We start from the raw sequence: 17,814 nt of genomic DNA on the forward strand, positions 1-17,814 counted from the left end.
TATGAAAGATAGCCCTGGGTAAGAAATACAACAACAACACATATATGATACTAACACTTTACTTGAGAACATATAACACATTACATAACATCATGCTCTATCCGCATCACCTTAACCGTATCACCTCGGGCCCAATGTCTGGTGTTCCCACCCAGTGTCCTGTAATCCCCCACACCCAATGTCCCGTACTCCTACGGAGGTCGTGGGTGACTGCGCAGTCACTAAATTATCTGTTAGGCCTGTTGGTGCACATGTGTAGAAATACCTTCCGAGCACTCCGATGCTCGGGCCTGCAACACTCTTCTAAAAGGGTCAGACGTGCGATGCATCCGTCTGATCCTATCCAGGTACTTCTCCAGGAACCCCAATGAGGGTCCCACCGCTTCACGGGAACACAACCGTCTCTTGGTAACACCACCGTCTCACGGGAACAGCAACCGCCGCTATCCCTATCTATCCCTAACTAACCCTAACGTGACAGGAACCCTAACCTAGGGCCTGTCCCTGATGAACCGCAACCTGGGGTGGCTTGGGGAAATCTCCTAGGGCCTGCGGAGTAATACCCTGCCCCACTCCCCTAGCTACCCACGTCCCTAATCCTCCCTACAACTAGCTACTCGCTACTCCTAACAGCCTGCAGCAGACACACAGCTCTCACCGTCAGCCTGCAGACATTCACACACACTGCACTCACTGCGCCCAGCACATGCAGCGACAACGCACAGCTGGCAATCATACACAGCCACCTGGAACCCCGCAGCAAATCCACTGCACACACTCTGTGCCTATTTGCCAGTGCGCACAGCACTACCCGCTGTGGCACTGCCAAACCTGCACCTTTCACTCCTAAGGGTGACCTCCTTATCTAGGTCCGTCCCTCTTCAGTTACCCCCTGCCCTTACCGGGAATTGGGGCCTGCCTGGGGACCTAAGGAGAACCCTTACCTGGTGCAGGAGCCACGCGCTCCCTACACCCTTCCTACTCCTTCCTTCTGCTTCTTCCTGACTGACTCATGCAAAGCCCGGGAAATGTATCTCTTTTCCCGGGCTGAGCTTCCTCCAGCCCTATTGGCCACTATCAGGCACCTGGTGCCTGTCTCCCTATGTCTCCTGGGAATTGTAGTTCCCAGGGGGCTGCCTAAGCATTGGGGCCGCGTGCGCACTTGCCCTGCGCATGCGCGAACTCCTAATGGCCGCCACCAACTCCCCCTACTCTGTCCTGCCCTCGCGCGATCTCTCCCTAGCCTTGCCTGTGCTTGCCGCCTACTGCGCATGCGCGAACTAACGCGCAATGGCGGCGCCCTCTCCTTCACAAGCCGGGCCGGTGGCAACGCGATCGCGGCCCTAGCGACGGCCCGATCGCGTCCCCGGCAACCGGCCTGCGCCTCAATACCTCGTGCTGCTCCCTGCACTGGCCCCCACCCTCGCGAAGTGCCGGAGGGTCCGTCGCAGCCTCCGGCGGCACCCGCTACCACACGGCACTCGCGGAGGGGGGCCAGAAAGTGTAAATTTTCCTCGGGGCTACATTTACAAAAGTTAATTGAATTCTTCTAACTGAACTTGGACGCATTGGCCCATCTCTAAGAGTAATTGCCACATCCATATTGTACATACCTCCTTCATATCCTCATAGAAAAGGTACAGAATGGGCAGATCCATCCTCTTCTCCCACCAGCCTTTCACGTGGTCATACCAGGAACCAAATGAAACTGGGAATAAATATTATGGGGGTTATACACTGTATATTAAGCTGCAATAATGTCAAATGTGGCATTGTCGCACAGAAACTCCTGTTAACTTGGTAGTCCAATTGGCACAATCACAGTTTAATGAATAACCTTAGGAGTGTTGGAGTAGATGGCTCAGAAACTGGAACAAATATTATAACAAACAATTTGAGAATCTCTCTTTCTAAAACTGATATTTATTCATGCTTATTAGGAAAGTTCATCCTTTGTTCGGTTTTCATTTTTTTCTCTCAGAGTAAATCAGGGTTTTGTCCCAGAAAAATTGGGATTTTACTAGAAATGTGCGAAATTTTTGCATGTTTGCAAACGTTGCTAATTTAACCCTTTTCGGTTAGGCTAAATGTTTGTTTAGATCAAAAAGTTTGCTTAATACTAAAAGTCACTGGACATTGCCTGTTCTATTAATTTCAATAACTCTTGCTTTCGAAATGCGATTGAACTTAAGAAAATAAATAAATGTAAAGTGGTGAGGCTGCTATTTTGACTTAAAAAAAAATGAAATAGGATTTTAAACAATATTGGCAATTTCACTAGAACTTGGGGATTCAATCTAAATTTGCCAATTTATCCAATGTTTTGGAAAGTTTGATCGAATCAGTGACACAGCAAATCGCATCAGGTTTGCACATTGCTTGCACTTACCTCTCCCTGCTTTGAAGTTCTCCAGATACTCCTGCATGGTACCAGGATGGGGGTGAAGTTTGTTAGCCGAGTAAAAATAGTAAGAGGAAACAGCCACATCCTTGGCATTCCGTGCCACATAGACGATCTTTATAAAAAAAAATAAAAAAAATTATATATATATATATATATATATATATATATATATATATATGTTTTTCCAATCATAAAGATAAGAACTAAGTGATAACCACTGGCAATGTTGGAATATATTGTTATTGGTACTGATAATAGGCATTGACATCTAATATATATGTATATATATATATATATATATATATATATATATATATATATATATATATATATATATATATATATATATATATATATATGTAACCCATCTATGGTACCCCACCCGACATGAGATTGGGGGGTACACTCCTTCTGGTCACTCTGAGTGGTCTGGGTGCTGTGACCTGCTGGTAAACAGGAGGGCTGAGGGCTCCGCGGTGTTGTGGGAAGAACCAGGACAGGAGGTGGTGTGGGACAGGTTACCTTGCTCTCTCTGGGTGGTGCAGTGCCTCCAGCCAGTAGGGATCCCCTGGGGTCTCCAGAGGAGAGACCCCCACTGACACTCCATTCTCCTCACACCAGGAACAGTGATACACACACAGCAGCTTCTTTCTGTGGTTCTTTATTCAGAGCAGCATACACAGCATACAGCAGAACATCATAGGCCTGATCTTGCTCTCTGCATTTCTGCTCATGGCAGCTTAACTTCCCCCCCCTCCTAACCCAGGTGGGGCAAGAGGGGGAGACTGATTCTCTGTCCCCTCTCTTCAATCTCTTCTCTCCTACTCCTACTAACTAACTGACATACTATACTTTTGGAGACATGTCTCAATTTGAATATCCTCAGGGAGTGTCTCTAACTTTGAATCATTACAACTCAAAGCTGGATACCGATTGGCTCACACACACATCAGGGGGTGTTCCAACCCATATCCACCCTTTGGATTAACATGCTCACAGGTTGCTTAGGCCCGCCTCTGAATATTGCTACAATACTTCAGAGCTGAAACTCACAAACAGGCCAACTGAAGGAATTAACCTTTCCACTGCCTGTTCTAACAGGACTGACAGAGGGAAGGCCCAGAATTAGCAATAGCTGCCGAAGGCCAGGCTATATACTCCCTCTGGTAAAACTCCAACCGTCCCGGCTTGGACTGCAGCAGGTATAACCCTTACCTTGCTGAGCAACATCTGTAAATTACATGAGCTGAAATGCAATAACTCCTATGCACTCCAGCTTGACAGAACTGACATACTCACTACTGCATGGACACAGATACATGGCAATACAGTGACTTACTAAACAGAACCATTTCTACTACAGCAGTAATAGAACACATTAATAGTAATGAGCAGGCTTCCTGATCATTCTCCCAGTATCATTAGGTAGATATGGGAACTCATAGCCCATCTTTTTGAACCTATGAACTATTACTCGGGCTGCTCTACTAAATTTCACCAAGCTTCTGTCAGTAGCAGTACCCGGCAGCACCCAGAATATAGGACCTACCCATACAGGGGTCCCTTCTGCCTCCTCTCTGACAGGAGACAAAACATTTTCAGATTGCATTGAACTCATCCCCTCATCATCACTATCCCCCCAATGCACAGACCCTTCCAATTGCATAACAGACATAACATCATATTGTCCATAGGGAGCCACGGGGCTTCCAGGTGAAGAGGGCCTGGGGGTCAAGGGTCACACCTTGGGACTGGTGTTGGATGGGGAATGCAGGGCAGAAGGGGCAGATGACTCAGGGACTGGGGCCTCCGGTGACAAGGGGCCAGCACCAAAGTCTCTAGGGGGCATGTTCAGGGAACTCTCCGCGGGAGGAGCAATGGCACAGTCCTGGGTCAAGTTCATTTTGCCCCTCCCTATGCTCTTACAGCAGTGGTCTTCAGCCAGCGCCTGGGCCTGAAGGGCCTCCTGGGACTTCTTCCACTCCCTGCATGTCAGGAGGAAAGGATCAACCGGAAGGGTATTACTCACCGGAGCGGCCTGGATCTCTCTGGAGCTCACCCGGCTGGGCGACTCGGCGGCCATCTTAGCTCACGGTGGCGGAGTAGCGACAGTAGAATCGATGCAGTCATCAGGGGTGGTGCCGGCCGGCACTTCTCCTGCTGACGCCGCAGATACAGCTCCGCAGCTTTCTGGGCTTGATCCCAGCGGGGATCTGTAGACAGGATATGCAGCTCACCGCCATCTGTAGCAGCAGGACGGATCCCAGCAGCATCGGGTACGTTGGAGGCATCGGCCGATACCTCTGTGGTGTAGCACCCACGCTGGCAGCGTGGATCAGATGGAAGGCACCAGCAACAGTTAATGGAACTGACAGCTCAACAGCATACTCGGGTACGGTGGAGGTAATGGTAGAGACCTCAGTGATGTAATCAGCCTCTGTGCTGCTGACAGGCTTCTCAGCACACAGGCCCAGTCTCTCATAATGAAGCAAGCAAGGCAGTCTGGCAGACACAACCACCAGTGTTTGAAGTGGAAGTGCATCTGGCCCCTCATTTCCTGTAGCTCCGTGGAACACACTTAGCTCCTCCCCCTGGTAGATAGGATAGTCCAATCCAGAACAAGCAAAGGGGGAGGGGTTTGAACAGTTCCCGCACTTTCTTGCAAGCTGAAGATCACACAAGCTTGCAAAATGCAGAAATCCTTGCAGAACAGCACATGGCTTCCCTGGTAAGGCGGGAAACGCCATTTTGAGAGCACAAAATACATGACATCCCTGTAGGAGCAGGAAACGCCAGATTGAACATAGTCCAGCACAGTGTGGTCTCCATTTGCATTCAGGAGCCACAAATACATTTCTGTCCCTGAAATCTTTTCAGTATCACGCACCCTGGGGTAGCATCAGGGAACGCCTCGCACAGGGACCGCAGTAACTCTTACTGCAGGGTGCACAGGGACCGACAGACATTTCCCATGTAGTCCCTGCCCCCTTACCTCTCTCTTCGTTGTGGGTACAGGAGGGTGGCCACACTTCCCTGGGGATGCCTCAGGTCAGTCGCCCCAACTGCAGTGCCATTAAGGGACCGTCAGCTCCCTGGTGAAGCATCAGGGACCTGTCTCCCTTTTCTTCTTAGATGGGGTGCACAGGGGTCATAGGCGTAATCCCCAGAGTTCCCTGTCCCCCTCACTCTCCGCTGTGGGTACAGGAGGGTGGCCACACTTCCCTGGGGACGCCTCAGGTCAGTCGCCCCTGCTGCAGTGCCATTAATAGGCAGCCAGCTCCCTGGTGAAGCCTCAGGAACCGGCCCCTATTTTCTTCTTGGTAATGTAGATGGGTGCACAGAGGGTCCTATGCAATCATAGAGCAACCTCTGTCCCCTTGAAGGCATGTAAAGACGTACGCTCCCTGGTGCATAGCCACCAGGAATAGTCCCACAGCAAGGTCTTCTTCATTAGGGTAACCCCCTCCCTGGGGAAGCTTCAAGGAGGGGTTCCCTCACGGCAGAGTGTATGGCTGCTGTTCTGTGCTGCATACAAAGTCTTTGAAACTGCTGCATGGTCCTCTGTCGTTGAAAACCTGTCCCGTTGAAAAACCTGTCCTGTTGGAAAAACCTGTCCTGTCCTGGGGCGCCGTCCTCCTCTCAGCAGCGCCTCCAATTGTAACCCATCTATGGTACCCCACCCGACATGAGATTGGGGGGTACACTCCTTCTGGTCACTCTGAGTGGTCTGGGTGCTGTGACCTGCTGGTAAACAGGAGGGCTGAGGGCTCCGCGGTGTTGTGGGAAGAACCAGGACAGGAGGTGGTGTGGGACAGGTTACCTTGCTCTCTCTGGGTGGTGCAGTGCCTCCAGCCAGTAGGGATCCCCTGGGGTCTCCAGAGGAGAGACCCCCACTGACACTCCATTCTCCTCACACCAGGAACAGTGATACACACACAGCAGCTTCTTTCTGTGGTTCTTTATTCAGAGCAGCATACACAGCATACAGCAGAACATCATAGGCCTGATCTTGCTCTCTGCATTTCTGCTCATGGCAGCTTAACTTCCCCCCCCCTCCTAACCCAGGTGGGGCAAGAGGGGGAGACTGATTCTCTGTCCCCTCTCTTCAATCTCTTCTCTCCTACTCCTACTAACTAACTGACATACTATACTTTTGGAGACGTCTCAATTTGAATATCCTCAGGGAGTGTCTCTAACTTTGAATCATTACAACTCAAAGCTGGATACCGATTGGCTCACACACATATCAGGGGGTGTTCCAACCCATATCCACCCTTTGGATTAACATGCTCAAAGGTTGCTTAGGCCCGCCTCTGAATATTGCTACAATACTTCAGAGCTGAAACTCACAAACAGGCCAACTGAAGGAATTAACCTTTCCACTGCCTGTTCTAACAGGACTGACAGAGGGAAGGCCCAGAATTAGCAATAGCTGCCGAAGGCCAGGCTATATATATATATATATATATATATATATATATATATATATATATATATATATATATATATATATATATATATATATATATATATATATATATATATATATATATATTGTAGCCATGCTGTAAAATGGCTTACAGTCATCTCTCCTGCTGACAGTAAGGCCTGGTAAGTTATGGGCATGCCAGCAGTAATTATGGAGGTTTGCCCTCACACCCTGGTGAGGTGCCCTATGTATGGATGGGAGTGGTCACATGCTCTGAATCCATGATTAGTGATGTCAGAATTGTGCCAGCCCCCAGAGGATACATAAGGCACAGCACTGCTTAAAAGTTAGTCTGTTGGAGGTGTTGGTGTGGTTGAGTTCCAGGTTGCTAAGCTGTTGGAAGATTATGTAAGAAGTTATGAGACAAGGAGCAAGTCTGAGTGCAGGCTTGGGAGGAGACAGCTTATAAGACTGTGACCAGGTATCTGGCACAGGGACTATCTCCCTGAGGGGAGATAGGGAATCCACCAATTGGGTAAAGGACACATTTCAAAGGGAAGTGCGGTGGACATGAGGGGCTAAGTACAACCACTGTGAGGGGCAGCTGGCCCGCCGCAAGTCAACAAAGATGCTCTTGTTAAATCATACCCTCGTGTGTAAGTGTGGAGTGATTACACCGAGGAGTGCACCACAGAGGAGTTCCTCACCAGGACCATCCACAAGCAGACGCTGGGATCCTGATGAGGTGGAGGCACTGCACTGGATATAGGTAGGACTCAAGCACACTACCTCAGCTGCCTGTCTGGGCGGGCAATCCCCACACACCATCATGCGGGAGACTCAGGAGTCATGTTGCCAACAGGTGCACCACCAGACACTACACTGTAATGGGGACTGGTTAGACCACAGGGGCCAATGTGAGATTGGGTGGGTCAGGCTAGGCCAGAAAATCCGTTACAATATATATATATATTAGATGTCAATGTCTATAATCAGTACCAATAACAATATATTCCAACATTGCCAGTGGTTATCACTTAGTTCTTATCTTTATGATTGGAAAAGCATACAGTAAAGTTGCAAAAATGTTTTGTTTTACTTCCAGCAACATGTTTAAGGGGTTAAATCTGGGTGATTGATGCCTTTAAAACTACTTATAGATGTCAGCTTTTGGTAAAAATAATAATCAAGTTTGTTTGTAAACACAGTGAGCTGTGATTTGGGGAAAGGTTTTATTTCCTCTGGCTACTCCCTGTTGTCCGATGTCCCTATGTGTTTAACAAGAGTTTGCACAGGCACAGACCCACTCTCACACTTAGTATATCAAAAGGAAAGCGTGTACAGAAAATAAAAATACCACTTGTGAGCACATTCGCACGTCTCAGACAGGTCGGCCGCCCTGCCTTTCCCATTATCTCGTAGCAAACAATGCTTCCACTGCAGCCAGGGATTCTGGGTAATGACAAGCAAATGAGACCTCACAGTGTGTCACTTGTGCTTCTGGTCCCTTTTAACATGGGCCCCTATAAGCATATGTCTGCTGTATTACACAACTTTGTCAGGACAGCCTGATTTTAAAGAAGTGCATAGCTAGTAAACTACTCACAGACAGACAATGCTGTACAGATAGCCAACTAGTGCATATTTTGGAGAGTAGGAGCGGCTCAGTGAGTACCGTGTTCAATTCCCGGTGTCAGTTCCTTGTGACCTTGGGCAAGTCTCTTTATCTCCCTGTGCCTCAGGCACCAAAAACATAGATTGTCAGCTCCACAGGGCAGGGACCTGTGCCTGCAAAATGTCTCTGTAAAGTGCTACGTAAAACTAGCAGCGCTATACAAGAACATGCTATTATTATTATTATATTTTACAAGCTTTCAATATTGTAAGTGAAAAGCCTAAACTTAAACTGATATAAAAATTGCTACTGATGCCCTCTCCTCTTGCCCTCATTATATGTTCAAACCTCTCTCTCTAATCTAAATGGGGGAAAAACAATAAAACCTAACGATAAAATGCATTGGTACTATTCAAATGGTGTTTACCTTACAATTGTTCTCCCAAAACGATTTGGGAAGGAGCTGGATGGGAAGATGTGTCTTGATTAGTCTCGGTGATGGCATTTTAGACAGCAATTCTGTACCTATGAATTGCAATTTGAAAGTTACTTTTCATTATTCTAAGAAATAAGATAGCGTAGATTACTGATCTTATTAGTAGAGACGGGCGAACAAGTTTGTTTCCCGGAATTTCATCTGCGGATTTGGTTTTTAAAAAGCCGAGCAGATTCATTAAAATCCGTCATTAAAAACAAGACGGATTGGGGAGAGGGGAAACATTCAATTCAGTAGTGTTTCCAGGTGTGTTTGCGTGTGGGTGTATGTGTATATACATATATATATGACATGCCTGTGCTGAAAAAGAAGTGCACCTGAGGTACCTGGCTGGGAGAAATACTAATGGGTATGCAGAGTATACAGTATTTAAATGAGTCTCATCCCACACTTCCTAAAAGGATTTCCATAACAACTATATAGACTCCCCCCCCCACACACACACTGCCCCCCCCCCACACACACTGCCCCCCCACATACACACACACTGTCGTCCCCCCCACACACACACACTGTCGTCCCCCCCACACACACACACTGTCGTCCCCCACACACACACACACTGTCGTCGTCCCCCCACACACACACTGTAGTCCCCCCACACACTGCCCCCCCACACACACACACACACATTGCCCCCCCCCACATACACACTGCCCCCCCCACACACACTGCCCCCCCACACACACACTGCCAACCCCCCACACACACACACTGCCCCCCCACACACACACACTGCCCCCCCCCACATACACACACACTGTCGTCCCCCACACACACTGTCGTCGTCCCCCCCCCACACACACACACTGTCGTCGTCCCCCCACACCCCCCCACACACACACACTGCCCCCCACACACACACTGCCCCCCCCCACACACTGCCCCCCCCACACACACACTGCTCCCCCCACACACTGCCCCCACCCCCCACACACTGCCCCCCCACACACACTGCCCCCCCCCCACACACTGCCCCCCCCCACACACTGCCCCCCCCCCACACACTGCCCCCCCCCCCCACACACTGCCCCCCCCACACACACACTGCCCCCCCCACACACACACTGCCCCCCCCACACACTGCCCCCACACACACACACTGCCCCCACACACACAGCCACACACACACTGCCTCCCCCACACACACACACACTGCCCCCCCCCCCACACACACACACACTGCCCCCCCACACACACACTGCCCCCCCCCACACACACTACCCCCCCCCACACACTGCCACCCCACACACACACACTGCCCCCCCCCCACACACACACTGCCCCCCCCCCACACACACACTGCCCCCCCCCACACACTGCCCCCCCCACACACACACTGCCCCCCCCCCCCACACACACACACACACACACACACTGCCCCCCCCACACACACTGCCCCCCTCCCACACACACACACTGCCCCCGCACACACACACACACACACACACACTGCCCCCCTCCCACACACACACACACTGCCCCCGCACACACACACTGCCCCCCCCCCACACACACACACTGTCATCATCCCACACACACACACTGTGTCCCCCCCCACACACACACACTGTGTGTCCCCCCACACACACACAGTGCCCCCCCCCCACACACTGTGTCCCCCCTCCCCCACCCACACGGTCCGCCCCTCCCCCACACACTGTCCCCCCACGTCCCCACACACACACAGCCCCCCCCCACACACACACACACTGTGTCCCCCACACACACTGTCCCCCCCTGCCCCACACACACTGTGTCCCCCTCCCCCACACACTGTCCCCCCCCCCCACACACACACTGTGTCCCCCCACACACACTGTCCCCCCCTCCCCCCCACACACACAAAGCCCCCCCCACACACACACACTGTGTCCCCCCACACACTGTCCCCCCCTCCCCCACACACACTGTCCCCCCCTCCCCCACACACACTGCCCCCCCCTCCCTTACACACACACTGTCCCCCCCTCCCCCACACACACACTGTCCCCCCCTCCCCCACACACACACTGCCCCCCCACCCCCACACACACTGTCCCCCCCTCCCCCACACACACACTGTCCCCCCCTCCCCCACACACACACTGTCCCCCCCTCCCCCACACACACTGTCCCCCCTCCCCCACACACACACTGTCCCCCCCTCCCCCACACACACTCCCTCCCCCCACACACACACACAGCCCCCCCCCACACACACACACTGTACCCCCCCACACACTGTCCCCCCCTCACCCACACACTGTCCCCCCCTCCCTCCCACACTGTCCCCCCCTCCCTCCCACACTGTCCCCCCCTCCCCCACACACACTGTCCCCCCCCTCCCCCACACACACTGTCCCCCCCTCCCCCACACACACACTGTCCCCCCCTCCCCCACACACACACTGTCCCCCCTCCCCCACACACACACACTGTCCCCCCCTCCCCCACACACACTGTCCTCCTCCTCCCCCACACACACTGTCCCCCCCTCCCCCACACACACACTGTCCCCCCCTCCCCCACACACACACTGTCCCCCCTCCCCCACACACACACTGTCCCCCCCTCCCCCCCACACACACTGTCCCCCCCTCCTCCCCCCCCCCCACACACACACGGTGTCCCACACACACTGTCCCCCCCTCTCCCCACGCACACACAAAGCCCCCTCCCGTGTTACAGAACTCACAGCACCGCTCCTCTCTCCCGCGCTCCTCCGATTGTCGCGCGCCTAGCCCTTCTCTGCTCTCCCTCCTCCCGTCCAGGGAGCGCTGCGCACGCGCCCCCTCTCTGCACCTGTGAGCGTGAGCCAGCGGGAAACGTGCACCAGGGAAGGTGCGGGGCCTGTCCATCTGAGGGGGGAGAGTGACGGCCACCGGGAGGGGAAGGTGCGGGGCCTGTCCGGGTGACGGGGGAGAGTGACGGCCACCGGGAGGGGGGGAAGGTGCAGGGCCTGTCCGGGTGACAGGGGAGAGTGACGGCCCCCGGGAGGGGGGAAGGTGAGCTGCGGTCCGGGTGACGGGGGAGAGTGACGGCCGCCGGGAGGGGGGAAGGTGCGGGGCCTGTCCGGGTGACGGGGGAGAGTGATGGCCACCGGGAGGGGGGAAGGTGAGCTGCGGTCCAGCTGACGGGGGAGAGTGACGGCCACCGGGAGGGGGGGGGGGCGGAGTGTGTGTGTGTGGTGTTGGTCAGAGGCGCACGCGGTCACGGTGTGAAGAGGCTGTGAGTGTGCGTGTGTTTCTTCTCCCTGCCTGGCCCGCAGGCCAATGAGCTGTCCAGCTGACATACACACACAAACATTATTTGAGACTTATATATATAGATGATTTAAATACAGTTTGAAGTTTCTTTAACTCTACATTAGCCTTGTGTGTGCTTCTTCTATTTTTACATTGTTTAATGTGTAATCTCTTAACTATGGCATATTCTCCAGATGTTTCTTTTGATTCTCTTCTGATTTACTATTTTATTATTCCTTCTAATAATTGCCATGCACATCCTTAGAATATGTAAAGGTCCCTCCTAATACAAATCTCCACATTACATACTGTATGAATGTTTAACTGGTACTTACCTGGGAGCATCGTTTTTATTCCAGCTAATTCCAACATAACAACTCTATTGTGAATTGAATCTCGTTTACATTTTTCCACATCCCCATTGTTGAGGATCATGTCCACAATTTCACTGATCCAGGTGGTGCCTGAAATATAAAGACAGTCAATTAATTATGACAAAGACAAAACAAAATCATTAGCAGTAATATTTTCTATATTACAGGTACAGTATGGGGAATACAGTTGGTAAAATATTTAGTTTTGATTAGTTCAAGGTATGGTAACCTATAAAGGTAGTCAGGGCCGCCAACAGCGGGGGGAGGAAGGGCACTGGCGTCCCGGGCCCCGTGGGTCAGGGGGGCCCGGCGGCCGACCCACCTGCGCGACCGGGCGCCAGTTAATTATATAAATTTAAAAAAAAGTTTTAAAAAAATGGCGGCGATTCCCCCGCGATCTCGGCGCGCATGCGCAGGGCCCGCTCCCCCCCGCTCTCAACGTGGGACGGAGGGGGAAGTACCAGCTCCTCCTGCGGCGACCCCTCCCCCCCTCCACTCAACGTGGGATGGAGGGGGAAGTACCAGCTCCTCCTGCGGCGCCCCCCCCCCCCCTCCACTCAACGTGGGACAGAGGGGGAAGTACCAGCTCCTCCTGCGGCCTGCTTCACCCCGCTTCTCCCCGCGGCCAGCTTCCCGCGCTCCCCCCGAGCCCACCTCCCGTGTCCCCCGCCCCCCCCCCGAGCCCACCTCACGCGCCCCCAAACCCACCTCCCCTCCCGGGCAGCTGCCGCGGGGATATCGGGGGCAGGAGAGGAAAGAGTCCGGCGGCAAGCTGCACCCAACCGGTCAAGGTAAGTCACTGTCACCCTCCCAGTCACCCACCCAGTCATTGTCACCCACCCTGTCATTGTCACCCACCCAGTCACTGTCACACTGTCACCCAGTCAGTCTCCCACCCACCCAGTCACTGTCACCCACCTAGTCACTGTTACCTGGCACTGTCACCCACCCAGTCACTGTCACCCACGCACCCAGTCACTGTCACCCAGTCACTGTCTCCCACCCACCCAGTCAGTGTCTCCCAAGTCACTGTCATCTACCCACACACCCAGTCACTGTCATCCAAGTCACTATCATCCAAAGTCACTGTCATCCAGCCACCCACCAACCCAGTCACCGTCATCCACCCACCCAGTCCGTCATCCACCCACCCAGTCACCGTCATCCACCCACCCAGTCACCGTCATCCACCCACCCAGTCACCGTCATCCACCCACCCAGTCACCGTCATCCACCCACCGTCATCCACCTACCCACCCAATCACTGTCATCCACCCAGTCACTGTCTCCCATTCACCCACCCACCGTCATTCACCCACCCACCCACAGTCAACATTGACCCACCCACCCACCCACCATCATTCAAGCAGTCATTCAACCACCCACCCACCCACCGTCATTCAAACACCCACCCACCGTCATTCAACCACCCACCCACCGTCATTCAAACCGTCATTCAACCAACCAACCAACCCGCTCCATGTGGGGCCCGCGACGGCCCCCTCAACTTCCCTTCCCTTCCTTGGTAGGGAAGGAGCGCACCCCCCCCAAGCCCACTCCAGTGCAGGGCTGACGCGCTCCACCCCCAAGCCCACTCCAGTAAGGTATGATACGCTGACGTGCTCCCCCCCACGACCCTGCTCCAGCAGTTACCGCCTATGAAAAGTGAACATGGGTTTATTGTAATGGGCCCTAGGAAATTCCAATCTTATCCAATACTTATTTCTCTAAATGTGTATCTCTGAGCTCTATCTAAAAAGAACAAAGTAAAATATGTTAGGAAACATGAAGATGGACAATTTCATTGTAAACACAAGGTCCCACAAACAGTCTTATCTGTATTTAGTACCATAAAAAAACATTAAAGTATAAAAACATATTTAAAAATATTTCTACGCCTCTGTTTTTTTTAAGGAACCAATATCTTATGTTCAACTGGCAAAACATACTATATCATTAGATTATTTTTTGTCAATGGAAAGCACCGTGGCCTATATTTACTAAAAAGTGTTATACCATTTGACAATTTCCCGAAATGGAAGAAAGCTTATGGCCCATGCATTTGAAAGGGGTCTTACAGAAAAGCACTGCTTAGTAAATATGGGCCTATTTGCTTAAGATAATTTATATAGAAATAGCTGTGATAATAAAAAAAAACAACACAACTTTAGAACTCGCATGTTAAGTGTCACAAAAACAATCCACTGCACAGTTCCGATATATTAAAGCCTTGTGTTTCTATCACTCGTCCTTTTAACTCTTTAGTCACAATACGGATAAAAGACATAACACAAATTGCTTCACAAAAGGATACAGAGACCCAGGAGTTGAAGGACTTGTAAAAGAAAGATAACTATCATGTATTTTCAGATATTGTTTTGGAGTATTACTACACTTAATAAACTTCCCAAACATCTTTAAAGAGTAATAAAAGGAACTCACCAGATTTAGGATAGGAGGCTATGAAGAGGTCGTCTGACCTGACCTGAAACACGTCGACATTCTCCCAGTTGTCCACACATGCCTGCGTCATGTGAACTCCCTGCATGATCTTCCACTCTTTACGTGGATACTCCTCAGGTAGCTCAATCTTTTCCATTTTGTCCAGCTGCTAAATACAGAACTATAGGAACATTTACAAACGTTTTAGGATTAAGAAACTCGGCTGCATAGTGAGGTTGAATACGTCTTAACGTCTCTAATCGATTTTCTTTCATAGCTCCTTGTAATGCAGCAGAAATCATATAGTGATGTGGCCTGAGGACCCCCGTGAAGTTAATAAAAGGAGACCTGTTTCTAACCACGTCGCTACCTGAGGGATTTGCAGCACTTGGCTCTGTGACGGGATTGACGGATATATTCCGTTAGGTCTTAATTGATCCTTTAAGATATAACTCAAATTGAGTTCAGAGTCAATAGTAATGCCCTGCACCACTATAAGGTTGCATGTTTAATATTATCTTGATTATAGGAATAAACATGGAGAAACTTTGTCAGGTAGACTTTATGTGAAGTCTTAACATGTAGTGTGACTCTTACTCAATGCAAAATAGTTTAATTTAATTTTTGGAACCAGCGCTCTCAGATTGTAACGCAGTACGACTGTTGCACTTCAGAATACTGTCAACACTTTTTAATTTTAAGTCTGATATCCCAAAATCTCCCTCCTCTAGGTCCTTGCTGGTGTCGAAACCCCCCTTATTTTCCTCACATTTACAAAGTGTTCTATACTTACCAATCTGTCCTGTTCTCCAAAGCACAAATGCACAAACAGGCTCAATCAAGAGTTTAAATAACTTTTTCTCATAACAGATTGAACCTGCCAAGATCAAGAGTCCAAAAGCAGAATACAGAAAAGCTCTCAGGACACAAATCGGTGGAACATGACGTACAGTACTGCACCGACACACTTTATTCGAGCAAATACCCAGTATGTACCTGGCAGATACATGGAATGCGCCGCTCCTCACCTCTGACAAGCCCCGTTGCGTTTGCCTTCCCAGCCTGGGTTCATGCCTGGCTGACGGGCGGCTGATCTGTTAAATGATAATGATTAGGATTTAATAGGCTGCAATGCTTCGCGTGTCTACCAGATGGCATAAATTCATGAATTGTAATGCAGTATATATATATATATATACTGTGCAGTATTGCAGCCAGCGGCAATAAAATGCTTCAATCCCTGCCTGGAAAATACCTCAATGCACTCGGGCAGAAAACAGTCACAAACCTCAATACACCCGGGTATACCCGAATTCGTGGGACTAGCCGAGCTCGAATAAAGTGTGTCGCCAGTGTAGGTAACGACTAATACTTTCTGAATTCCTTTCTGAAATGGAAATTTAAAGGTACATCAGCAGGGGTGGGTGACAAAATCTATATGTGTCTATTGCCTGGTCCCAAGCCCAACTACAGCATAGTTTCTTAAAGCAGATATTAGGTACTAAAAATACACTACAGAAATGGAACACCTGTATCGGAAATCAAACATACTCAGGTGAATTGACACTGCATGAGCATATACAAAAAGCACATCATGAAATAGCTTGCACAATCTTAGTGGTGAGTCAAAATCAACAAAGAACAGGTGAGTGTAAGAGGCGTGTTCAGAGGTATGCAATGGAGACTGTTTTAAGGTGAAATTAAAATAAGGCTTTATTGCGCCTGTTGCTTTAAACACAGCAAACATGTAAATCAGCAAACAAAATCCGCTCCACTCTGGAGTATATATACACTTGTGATCCAGTTCTCTCTAACTGCATGATTAACCCAGCGATTCACCAGCCCAAATCATAGAGACATTCATATACTTAGATAGACATACTGCTGCGGCAGACTTTATTCTTACAAATACCCGGTTTGTCCCTGGCTGGTTCCTGGAATGCGACACTGTTCACCCGGAGCATGCCGCATTCCGTTTGCTTTCCCAGCCACGGGTCATGCTCGGCTGACACGCGGTTGATGTGTTAATTAATAATGGTTCAGGATTTAAAAGGCTGCAATGCTTCGCGTGTCCGCCAGATGGCATAAATTCATGAATTGTAATGCAGTATATATATATATATATATATATATATACTGTATAACAACAACCCCTATAACCCCTAACATACAGTACTGTACACATACAGTACTGTATATGCACATCAATGATACTATGGGCCGGCGGGGCCGAGATGTGTTTGCAGCAGAGAGAGATCCGCTGCTCTCTCTGTGCAAACATCGGCACATTAAAAATGATTTAAAATACATTTTTATTCCTAGTGTAGATGTGCAGGGGGTCTCGGGAGCTGAACCGCGTTGGTTTCAGGTCCGGGGACCCCCTGCTTCCCGAGATACAGATCCCTCTGCATTTAAAGGTCCCGATCACGTGACCGCGGCCTGTAAACCAAGCAGAGGGATACCGGCACCCCCTAAAGGGGCCTGTATCTCGGGCAGCAGGGGGTCCCCGGACCTAAAACCAAAACGTTTCTGCTCCGGAGACCCTCTGCACATCTACAGTATGAATAAAACACATATATAAATAAACACTCGTTCCTTACCTTAGCGGCTATGTGCTACGGTAACGAAGCAGCATTTCTGTATTTTAATAATATTGTACAGTGAGCAGGGGGTTCCCTGAGCCAGAAATTAATGCTCATGGGACCCCCTGCTCCTGCACAATATTATTAAAAATACAGAAATGCTGCTTCATTACCATAGCGTATAGCCGCTAAGGCAATGAAGGGGTTAACCCACTGTGCCCGCTTTATTGTGGGTAGCGGGGGTG

General features: G+C 50.4%; 1 protein-coding gene across 1 annotated transcript in view; it reads right to left on the minus strand.

Annotated features, from left to right (window-relative positions):
• The window catches only part of LOC142469045 (sulfotransferase 1B1-like), a 31,452-nt gene extending 15,523 nt beyond the window's left edge, over positions 1 to 15,929 (minus strand). The window contains exons 1-6 of the mRNA XM_075575894.1: positions 15,781 to 15,929; positions 14,988 to 15,168; positions 12,507 to 12,635; positions 8,876 to 8,973; positions 2,390 to 2,516; positions 1,614 to 1,708 (exon numbers count right to left, since the gene is read on the minus strand). Of these exons, the coding sequence (XP_075432009.1) occupies positions 1,614 to 1,708; positions 2,390 to 2,516; positions 8,876 to 8,973; positions 12,507 to 12,635; positions 14,988 to 15,144 (606 nt within the window). The 5' untranslated portion in view covers positions 15,145 to 15,168; positions 15,781 to 15,929. The remainder of the gene's footprint in view (positions 1 to 1,613; positions 1,709 to 2,389; positions 2,517 to 8,875; positions 8,974 to 12,506; positions 12,636 to 14,987; positions 15,169 to 15,780) is intronic.
• Positions 15,930 to 17,814: the final 1,885 nt, after the last annotated feature.

The sequence above is a fragment of the Ascaphus truei genome, chromosome 18 (assembly GCF_040206685.1).
Source record: "Ascaphus truei isolate aAscTru1 chromosome 18, aAscTru1.hap1, whole genome shotgun sequence".
Classification (NCBI taxonomy): domain Eukaryota; kingdom Metazoa; phylum Chordata; class Amphibia; order Anura; family Ascaphidae; genus Ascaphus; species Ascaphus truei.